We start from the raw sequence: 12,055 nt of genomic DNA on the forward strand, positions 1-12,055 counted from the left end.
GATATTTATAAGCAGTTGTTTGGAGTCCGGTCATTTTTGACATATGACAGGAACAGAGGTTGCGTTAGACTTCAACATTGTCTGTCATTTTGACGGACAGGGTCGTAAAAATTCTGTCATAATCTATTATTACCCGTCATTTTAATTTTCATATTTTAATTATAATAACACATTTAATTGCTTTTATTTTTGTTCACATTTTCATTTTTAATCATGAACCTACAGGGCGAGCATACTGTATAGGTTTATGCACTTATTTATGAAGAGATTAATATTTATGAAGAGTTAATGCGACCTCTGGACAGGAATCCGAACACAACCAGAGGGTTAATGAAAGAATCGTTCCTTTGAGTCAGATTTTTCAAGTGAATCAGTTGATCAGGTCGACGAAACCATCAGAATGATTCATTCTCAAATCAGACTGACTCTGCATGGAAAAAAAGTCGTAACATGCTCATTTCGTGTCCAACGTCAGATGGATTTGGAATGACATGACAGTGAATAAATGATGATAGAATTTGAGGGTGAATTATCCCTATAATAACTCTTTGACTTCTATTTGAACAGTGAGAAAATGGTGTTGGAACACTCACTGGTTTTGATCTTGGCTCACGGATATCATCTGGACAGTCTTAACCCTCTTAAATCATATTTCAGTAGTATTAATATTAAATGTGTTGATCATACTGAAAGGCTTTACTTGCCTTTATTTTCCATTCTCTTTGGATTATTGGCTTGTGCAGGCAGTGCGTGTGTGTATGTACTAGCTTTTGTGCGCTTACCCAACACCCATTAGAGACTCAATGACTATGTTGGGTCTAAATAGGAGGAAAACGGGAATAGAAGCCGCAGGCCTGTTTTCCCCATTTAAAATTAGGCCGAACAGGCAGTTATTCAAAATTCATCTCATGAAACTTTTTTTTCTATCTTAAGAATACATTTTTTATGAACGTGGTTTTGCTTTGTTTCCGTCACCAGAGGCTGGCTAGGATGTTAACTGAAGGATGTGACCTCTCGAGGAATGTTAGAAACGAACCACAGCAGAGCTAGACGAGAACGGTGTTGAACAAAAACTCACATCCTCCTTCATATAAGTTTTATGAAGTGCTCACTGACAGTTTCACCTTCTTTCTAGATCCTAAACCTCACCAGATTCTACATAGCCAAGCACCACGACTTTGTCGTTCCTTTGATATTGAAAAACGCGGAGGAATGGCAAGATACTGGAGACCCCATCTACAGGCCGCTGTGGTGGCTCAGTCCAAACGACCCGATCACGTTCAACATCGATGATGAGTTCCTCATTGGAAATGAGGTAGGCTGCTTCTAGAAAGCGTACTCTTTTACTAATTGGCCTATTTAGCAGTAACCTGAGCTTAAGTGCCCTACTCAAACACATTGCGACTGTAATTGTACCAAGTAGGACATATTCCTGAATCATTTGTTGGTTTTGAAACAATACAGCCCAAACCTCCAGCCCTAACCTGAAATCAGCAGATTATATGTTTTCAATGCTGATTTCGACAATGACATTTCTGACGAGATGTTAGTTAATGAAGGGTTTTCAGAGCCAAAATTTCAGTGCCGGTATTGCACATAATTTTACTCTTTCCCGTAAACTCTGTGCTTATAATGAGGGAAATTCCCACAAACATTCATTCATTGCTATAGCAATGTGGGTCAATAATTTCAAATCTTTCTCTCAGGCAGATTGTTTCTTATGCTATTGTGTGTAGGGTAAGCTACTGCGCAATGAAAATTACTCCATAGCACCATCTAGCATGTAAAGCCCAAAGCTACAATAGTCTAGGATAAGTCGCAATTGTTGTTTAAACAATATGTCATTTGACATAATTGAGTATATCGCAAAAAAACAAACAAAAACACACCCGGAGAGTGCGCACACACACACACACACACACTATGAGATGACTACTGCGCAAGCACATTTAGATTTTTATTCTTTCACTGCATTTTTAGTTTATTAAAATACATTTAGAATTCAAGATAAGGGGGCAAAAATTCCCCTGTATAATGTATTTTACATTTCTATCATCTGATATAGTTAATAGCACATAAAGTGTACAGTTTTTTTTTCTCTCCAAATATCAGTACGATTGCAAATGTGATATTGATTTTGTAAAAACTTCCAGTAAACAAGAAGTTTAGACACAAGTTCTTGTTTTTGCTCTATTTTGTCAGCAAAAGTACTTTTAGTCAAAGCCACAGCTGAAGTGTTTTGCCTCTCTGAACAACACACAACAGTGTTTTGTTACTGAATCAATTAGACTTTTGAATGAATCAGTTAAATGAATGATGCAATGACTCACTCATGCATTTGCCGCCACCTACTGGCAATTTTAGGTTTCCCGACCTCCAAAGTCATTTCAAATATCACTATTGAATGTTTTGTTTTTTAAAAAATATCAAAACAACATTAATGTATGGAAGCCCGTTTCCACCACTGAAATTGCGACTTTTTTTCTCACAATTCTATTTTCTCGCAGTGGCGAATTTACATCTCGCAATTCAGATTTTTTAGGAACTGCGAGACATAAACTCGCAATTGGGAAAAATAAACTCACAATGGTAACTATTTTCTCAGTTTATATCTTATGATTCTGACTTTATAACACGCAATTGTGAGTTATTAAGTCAGAATTGTGAGATATAAACTCGCAATTCTAAGGACATATCAGTCTTTTTTTCCTTTCAAAACTGGACTTTATAACTTTCTCACAATTACAAGAAAAAAAGTCCGAATTGCATGATATAAACTTTCATTTGTGAGAAAAAAGTCTGAATTTTGGGTTTATATCATAATTCTGACTTTATACCAATTATGAGCAATTGTGAGTTTATATCACGCAATTTTGAAAAAATAGTCAGAATTGTGAGTTTATGTCTTGTAATTCTTACTTTATAACTCACAATTGCGTTTCTATCACTTAATTCTGAGAAAAAAAGTAAGAATTATGAGTTTATATCATAATTCTGACTTTATAACTCACAATTGTGAGTTTGTCACTCAATTCTGAGAAAAAAATCTGAATTGTGAATTCATGTCACAATTCTGAATTATAACTTACAATTGTGAGTTTATATCACTCATTTCTGAGAAAAAAGAGAATTGTGAGTTTATATCTTGTAATTCTGACTTTTTTTAACTGACAATTTTGAGTTTGTCACGCAGCTAGGAAAAAAATCAGAATTGTGAATTTATCTCACAATTCTGACTATAACTCACAATTGTGAGTTTGTCACTCAATTCTGAGAAAAAAAATCAGAACTGTGAGTATATATCTAGTAATTCTGACTTTATAACTCACAATTGCAGGTTTATATTACTCAATTCAGAAAATAAAACAATTGCGAGTTTATATCTTGTAATTCTGACTTTATAACTCGCAATTGTGTTTATATCACGCAATTCTGAGAAAAAGTCAGAATTATGAGTTTATATCTTGTAATTCTGACTTTATAATTAACAATTGTGAATTTATATCACGTAATTCTGTGAAAAAAAAGAATTGTGAGTTTATATCTTGTAATTCTAACTTTTAAACTTAATTGAGTTTATATCGCAGTTCTGAATTGAAACAGTCGCAATTGTGAGTTTATATCACACAATTTTGAAAAGAAAAAAAGAATTTAAAAGAATTGTGAGTTTGTCTTGTAATTCTGACTTTATAACTAACAATTGTGTTTGTCACTCAATTCTGAGAAAAAAAATCTGAAATGTGAATTCATCTCACAATTCTGACTTCAGAACTTACATTTGTGAGTTTATATCACACAGTTCTGAGAAAAAAAGTCAGAATTGTGAGTTTATATCGTAATTCTAACTTCATAACTTGCAATTGTGAGTTTCTATCATGCAATTCTGAGAAAAAAAAATCTGAATTGTGAGTTTATATTTTGTAATTCTGACTTTTAAACTCTCAATTAAGTGTATATCTCAATTCTGAGAAAAACAAGTGAATTGTGAGTTTACTTCACGTAATTCTGACTATAACTTGCAATTACAAGTTTAAATCACGCAATTCTGACTTTATAACTCGCAATTGCACATTTATATCATGCAGTTCTGAGAAAAAAAGTCAGAATTGTGAGTTTATATCTCGCAATTCTGACTATAACTCACAATTACACGTTTAAATCACGCAATTCTGACTTTATAACTTGCAATTGCGACTTTATATCACAATTCTGAGGAAAAAAGTCAGAATTGTGAAATACACTGTTAAGTGGCGGAAACGGGCTTTCATATTTGTGCTTTTGTAACTGCAGGTTAACTGCATTCATGTCCTGCATTAAACAGTCTATGTAAATGCATCTAAATCCCTCTTTAGATGCAGATTCTGTGCCACCTCTGCATTGCAAATGCATTTTGTTGATACTGAATTCATTTGACTGGTAACAGCCCAATAGTGTCTTAGTATTTGAATTTACTGATTAAATGTAAGTATTTGGCACAATATATGACCTTACAGAGGTAAAAATGCCAATAAAAGGTTCTGTTACTCCTGCAAATGAATCACAGCATATGAAGAATATCAAAATACCAGCAAAATAACATGCCTAATGAATTTTATTGACAAAATTCCAAAAAATATCAAGATATCATTTTATCGTACACCCCTAGTTTAAAGTATACTTCATTTGTAAGCATAATGTTGCCAAATCTGTGGTTTTTGCGCCAAACTGGGTTGATTTTCTGAACGTGTTTTGACCCGAAATGTGATTTTGGAGCTATTTTGATAGCTAATCACCCCTGGAATGTGATTGGGCTGGTTTTTGTCGCTGTGTAGTTACTAAACACAAATTTAAATCCCAGCCTTCCAGGAGCAAACAAGGATGTTGCTCAAGTCCTGTTTGGTGAAATTGTGATCACCAAATGGCACAATAGTGATAATTTACAGATGATCCATGTGGGTTTGAACCTACAACTTTTCGATTTCCAGTCTAGCTAGGCTACACATTTAAAATTCAAGATGATCTCTGTTACTGAATACATCAAGTTTTTTTCTTCTGCTTTTGTAGGTCCTTGTTGCGCCGGTTACTGAAAAAGGAGCTTTACAAAGAGACATTTACCTCCCAGAGAGTGACTTTCAGTGGCAGGACACTAACAATGCTCAAGTGTTTGACGGAGGGACGTTTCTGGAAAGTTACCCGATCGGCCTTGGGGACGTGGCCGTTTTTGTACGACGGAGATCCTGAGGCTTACTTACCACTTCTTCTTTTTTTTCTATTTTAGAAATTTTCACTTGTGCTGATCTCAAATTGCACTTTCCATAAAGACCATTATCTGTGTCTCAAGGAATCTTGAGATTAGGTAGAAGATAATTTGCACTTTAAAAATCAAAGTGGTTTATGTGTTCTCATGATTTTTAGATCCCTCTTGTTTTTCTCCGCTACTTGTTTTGTTAATTCATACGATTTTTGGGACTTTTTTTCTTCAGAACGCAGTTTACATTTGATAGATTCTTACAGCCTCTTAAATTGTTACCATGATATGGAGCTAGAAATCAAACCCTTTGCTTAAAAACAATCAATGGAATTTTACGAAGACCAAACAATCGAAAAAATCACAAGAAGAACTCTACAAGGAAAAACCAATGCGCTAAATGGATGAAGATGAAAATATGCTGTATCACTCATCTCATTTCAGCTGGGTTTTTACTTGAACTTTGCTGAATATATTTGCTGTAGTTTTGTAATGATTTACCTGTACCTCAAGTTCTCATGGACGTCTGTTTTTTGACATGAACTGTGAGAGAAGCACTTACTGATAGAGAAGATTGAAATTAAGGGCTTTTAGAGTGAATAGCACTATTATGTTTTTATCTACAAAAAATATTGAAGATCAATCATTAGTAGTAGAATATGAGCCAATGTCAAACAAAACTTTCATAGCTGTACAGTCTTAGTTTAAATACAACACACAGTGGACAATTGATTTCATAATAATCGTTTTTGTGAGGTTTTGATATTAAGCTGATTTTAATAATTATTTGTTTAGCTTCTTAAAATTGACCAGATTAACCAATATGGTATTTCTAGATCTTAATTACTTCATAAATACGTAACTAATTCATAGGACATTATTGAGAGTAGAATTAGAGTTTTGTATTTATATCAGTTCACACTTGATCATTCATTGCCTTAACTTTGGAAATACTTTGATGACTGTAGCGGCATTTGTACATTTTGTCCCATGAAATATAGTCTCTAATTGTTATAAAGCTGAATTCCGCCATTACAAATAATTTGGGATAACAGATGTAGATTTTTTTTTTTTTCAGCCTAAGGGCAACATTTGTCCTGTAGAAGTGTGGTTTAATGAGTCTGGGCAAAATGCAGATGTATTTAATATAAGGTGACGTATAGCAAGCTGTTTTAACGTTTAATCTACAAAACATAGCATATCCATTTTGTATGCTACTAGTACTTTTTTAGCTACTAGTTACAAGCTACTATTCCATTAGTTACTAATACTTTTTTTGGCTACTACTGCTTATTCTTTAGGTACTAATACCTTTTTAAAAGATACTAGTACTTATTCATTAGATACTACTACCTATTAAGCAGATACTAGTACTTATTCTTTAGATACTAGTACCTAATAAAATAAGAGTATTAAGAGTTTTACTTTATTAGTAAGATTTTTATTTAAACTCTACTACTGTGGCCATTTTGACTAGTTCTAATGTAAGACAAGTAAAAGCAGTGTGACTAGTATAAGAACTGGTAACTAAAGAATAAGCATTAGTGCCCAATGAGTAAGAACCAGTAGGCTAATGAATAAGAACTAGTAGCTAATAAGTAAGAACTAGTAAGCAAACTAATAAGTATTAGTAACTAAAATTAAGCACTAGAAGCTAATCGATAAGAACTAGTAACTAAAGAATAAGCACTAGTAGCTAATAAGTAAGAACTAGTAAGCAAATTAATAAGTATTAGTAACTAAAATTAAGCACTAGAAGCTAATCGATAAGAACTAGTAACTAAAGAATAAGCACTAGTAGCTAATAAGTAAGAACTAGTAGTCTATTAAATAAGAACTAGTAACTAAAGAATAAGCACTAGTAGCTAATAAGTAAGAACTAGTAAGCAAATTAATAAGTATTAGTAACTAAAATTAAGCACTAGTAGCAAAAGATAAGAACTAGTAACTAAAGAATAAGCACTAGCAGCTAATAAGAACTAGTAAGCAAATGAATAAGTATTAGTAGCTAAAATTAAGCACTAGTCGCTAAAGATAAGAACTAGTAACTAAAGAATAAGCACTAGCAGCTAATAAGAACTAGTAAGCAAATGAATAAGTATTAGTAGCTAAAATTAAGCACTAGTAGCTAAAGATAAGAACTAGTAACTAAAGAATAAGCACTAGCAGCTAATAAGAACTAGTAAGCAAATGAATAAGTACTGTATTAGTAACTAAAATTAAGCACTAGTAGCTAAAGATAAGAACTAGTAACTAAAGAATAAGCACTAGCAGCTAATAAGAACTAGTAAGCAAATGAATAAGTACTGTATTAGTAACTAAAATTAAGCACTAGTAGCTAAAGATAAGAACTAGTAACTAAAGAATAAGCACTAGCAGCTAATAAGAACTAGTAAGCAAATGAATAAGTATTAGTAGCTAAAATTAAGCACTAGTAGCTAAACGACAAGAACTAGTAACTAAATAATAAGCACTAGTAGCTAATGAATAAGTACTAGTAACTAAAGAATAAAAACTAGTAGCTAAAGAATAAACATTAGTGACCAAAGAACAAGCAGTAGTAGCTAATGTGTAAGGTCTAGTAAGCTAATGAATAAGTACTAGTAACTAAAGAAAAAGCACTTGCAGCTAAAGAATAAGTACTAGTAACTAAAGAATAAGCACTAGTAGCTACTCAACCAAAATATAAGCACTAGTAGCTAATGAATAAGTACTAGTAACTAAAGATAAGCACTAGTAGTTACTCAGTAAGAAGTAGTAACCACAAAAAAAGCACTAGTAGCTTATGAGTAAGAACTAGTAAGCTAGTAAATAAGTACTAGTAACTAAAGATAAGCACTAGTAGCTACTCAGTAAGAACTGTAAGATAAGCACTAGTAGTTACTCAGTAAGAAGTAGTAACCAAAAAACAAGCACTAGTAGCTAATGAGTAAGAACTAGTAAGCTAGTAAATAAGCACTAGTAACCAAAGAATAAGCATTAGTAGTTACTCAGTAAGAAGTAGTAACCAAAAAACAAGCACTAGTAGCTTATGAGTAAAAACTAGTAAGCTAGTAAATAAGTACTAGTAACTAAAGATAAGCACTAGTAGCTACTCAGTAAGAACCAGTAGTCTAATGAATAAGAACTAGAAACTAAAGAATAAGCACTAGTAGCTACTCATTAAGAACTAAAAAACAAGCACTAGTAGCTAATGAATAAGTACTAGTAACTAAAGATAAGCACTAGTAGTTACTCAGTAAGAAGTAGTAACCAAAAAACAAGCACTAGTAGCTAATGAGTAAGAACTAGTAAGCTAGTAAATAAGTACTAGTAACTAAAGATAAGCACTAGTAGCTGAAGAATAAGTGGTAACTAAATAATAAGAACTAGTAGCTAATCAATAAGAAGGGTTAGCTAATGAATAAGTACTAATAGCTAAAGCATATGCACTAGTAGCTAATGAATAAAAACTAGTAGCTAATAAATAAGAACTAGTAGCTAATTAATACATATTAATAGCTAAAGAATATGCACTAGTTGCTAATAAATAAACACTAGTAGGTAATGAATAAAAACTAGTAGCTAATGAACAAGAACTACTAGCTAAAGAATAAGTACTAGTAACTAAAGAATAAGCATAAGTAGCTAATGATTAGGAACTAAATCAATATGAAATATTAGCTAATTAATAAAAAGCTTGTAGCTGATGAATAAGAACTAGTGCTAGTAGCTAAAAAAAAGTGCTAGTAGCATTAAAATAGATACTAGTATGTTTTAAGGATTGAATGTAACACCAGCTTGCCATAGGTGCTCCTACTTTCACTGAGCGTTTGAGTCTCTCGGGTCTCGACGAGGTCCATCCTCAAAGCATTGGTTCCCGCTCTAAAACATTAATCACAATCACCGCCGTGTGAATCTACAGTGCAGAGAGAGAACGAGAACTTGATCAGTATCACCTGATCCGTGTGGCCTACTGGGAATGTCCTCTTAATCCTCACTGTGATTTTGAATGTTTACTGTATCCACAGGTTTCTCAGGTCAAAGATATCAAATCCAAAAGAAAGAATATGTCTTACGCCCCAGCGCACTGTTGATGTCTTAATCTCTTGATGCTCTTTTCATAGGAGCATTTACAGAGAGACTAATCGTGATGATCTTATACAGAGTGGTGTTTCGGGAGCCTTTTTTTTTTTTTTGCTTGTATTTTATATTAAAATGCTGTGCTATTAAATCGATATGCTGAAATGTTCCCTGCTGAGACTTTTTTAGGAATCAGGTGCCGCAGTACAATCAGCAAGATGCATATATCACATGACTGTGCCATTTTCTGTCTTCTGTTAATCTGAAAAATAGAGATGTCAATCTGCAATAAAGTTTACATTTTGTTACTGTAGAAGCCCATTGTTTGAATCTGTCCTTGCATCTCAAAAACACTTAATTACCATTTGCATAATAGGCATACAGTACATTATGTGTAGCACTGCATGGAAATAGAAATAGATTAATCTAGAGATGTGAGCTGTTTGACAGGGTGTTGGAATTCCCACCTTTGTCATTGTAGAAGTAGCCACCATCTAGAGCCTTCAATAAATTGTAAGTCTATATAGTTTTATTGCTGGTGTGCACAGGGATATGTAAGCGATGCTCTCAGAGTATCAGTGGCTCTGCTGACGACGAAAACCTGCACTAATTCCACTTAAACCCAATAAGAATTATTTATAGTAGCAGAAAGCATGCAAACGGAATCATATGGAAAACACATTCAGGGGCCCCAACCTCACCTTACATTGGCCCTATTCCATTACAGGTTTTTTTGGAACTGTACAGCCACACACACAACACAAAACGGTTATGCTTAGTATTTATTTTATAAAATAGTATTGTTTGATTATGATAGTATTGAATACTATCATGTCCTTAATTTTTGATTTAGAAAATAATGATGGATATTGGCCCTCACACAAGAATCCAGCAGTAAAAATCCATTTATTTTCTTGATTTAAAAATTGATTTTTAACAATAACTGATAAACTTTTAAAGACAGACTGTTGTTTTGTTAACTGATTAATTGATTTTGCTGAACATATCTTTTCGCATTAATTCAACATTATTATTGTGTTTAATAGTGGGATACTTGCTGATAAAACTACATTACCCATAATGCTGTTGAAAATTCCACCAATCAGAGAGTCACATTGAGCGAAGCTTTCCATAAGAGATCTTTTGCTCTTAACCATTGCCATGAAGCACCCCTACGCTCTCAAAATACTTCAATATTTGAATATATAGACTTTTTATTTTTAAAAGTCACCAAGTCTGCATTTATTTGCTCCAAAAAGTACAGCAAAAAAACTGTAAAAATTTGAAATATTTTTACTTTTTAAAAAAACTGTTTTCTATTTGAATGTATTTTAAAATGTAATTTATTCCTGTGGTTTCAAAGCTGATTTTTTAGCATTGTTACTCCAGTCACGTGATCCTTCAGAAATCATTCTAATATTCTGATTTGCTTCTCAAAAAATACATTTATTATTAATGTTATGTAGATTTTTTTTTCAGGTTATTGATGAATAGAAAGTTCAGAAGAACAGCATTAATCTGAAACAGAAATCTTTTGTAACATTATAAATGTCTTTATTATAACTTTTGATCAATTTAAAGCATCCTTGCTGAATAAAAGTATTAATTTCTATAATTTCTTTCCCCCCCCCAAAAAATATACTGACTTTTGAATGGTATAGTGTATAATGTTACAATATATATAATTATTTTTTTTATTTTTTTTCTCAGATAAAATGCTGATCTTTGGGTCTTGCCATTCATCAAAAAAATCCTGAAACAAATGTACTCAACTGTTTTAAATAATAATGATAATGTTTCTTGAAATCAGCATATTAGAATGATTTCTAAAGGATCATGTGACACTGAAGACTGGAGTAATGATGCTAAAAATTCACAGGAATACATTTCATTTTAAAACATATTCAAATAGAAAGCAGTTATTATAAAAAGTAAAAATATTTCAAAATATTACTGCTTTTGTTGTATTTTGGATCATGGTGAGCAAAAAAGAAATTCTTTTTAAATTACTGTTCAAAAACTTTTGACTGGTAGTGTATACATGCATATTTTGCAATAAACTTAAAATTAGAATAAATTGTTTCTACAGATACCACAATAGTCATTAAGTTGTTTAAATAGCATTAAGTACAGAGTCTTTTCACATTGTGATTCAATTCATAACTGGTTGGCATTGGTCATGCTCGCAAATAATTTAAAATGCTTTTTTTTAATTCCAATAGAAGAACATGGACAGGTGCGAATGCACTCTATTGATCAGTAAACCATATAGCCACACCCCCAGACTCACACCATTGGTTAAACCACTGTTGCTGTTTCACTTTTTAGAGACCAATCAGCATATGAATGGCTTATAGTTATTACAGGTTTTTTCGAATTTCAAACTTTACCTTTCAATGGTTAACAAACAACACTATTAAAATACACTCTGCTAGTGTTTCAAATGAGTTCATCAGCTGAGTCACGTCATATACTGCCAATTTAATACAAACGCCTTTTCTAGTGGACTTCTCAGCTGCACACAAACCACACTTGTTGTGAAATTGTGGGCTCAGGCTAATTTTAGAAAGGTTGAAAAAGTTTTCGTAGTGTGAAAGTGTACTGTGTGGTATCTGAGAATAGTTGAGATGTGGTTTGGAAAACCTCGGGATATGTCTGAAAAACAGCATGCAATGACCGAAGATTATTTGAGGCAACAGTATTACTCAATGTAAGGGTGTAAACTGCACAGATAGTGAGTATTAAAGAGTGGTCTGCACCAACATG

General features: G+C 32.7%; 1 protein-coding gene across 1 annotated transcript in view; it reads left to right on the plus strand.

Moving 5' to 3' along the window:
• The window catches only part of LOC141302125 (SITS-binding protein), a 66,513-nt gene extending 58,079 nt beyond the window's left edge, over positions 1-8,434 (plus strand). Inside the window, exons 9-10 of the mRNA XM_073832316.1 lie at positions 1,136-1,315; positions 5,044-8,434. Of these exons, the coding sequence (XP_073688417.1) occupies positions 1,136-1,315; positions 5,044-5,220 (357 nt within the window). The 3' untranslated portion in view covers positions 5,221-8,434. The remainder of the gene's footprint in view (positions 1-1,135; positions 1,316-5,043) is intronic.
• Positions 8,435-12,055: the final 3,621 nt, after the last annotated feature.

This window comes from Garra rufa, chromosome 25 (genome assembly GCF_049309525.1).
Source record: "Garra rufa chromosome 25, GarRuf1.0, whole genome shotgun sequence".
Taxonomy (NCBI): Eukaryota; Metazoa; Chordata; class Actinopteri; order Cypriniformes; family Cyprinidae; genus Garra; species Garra rufa.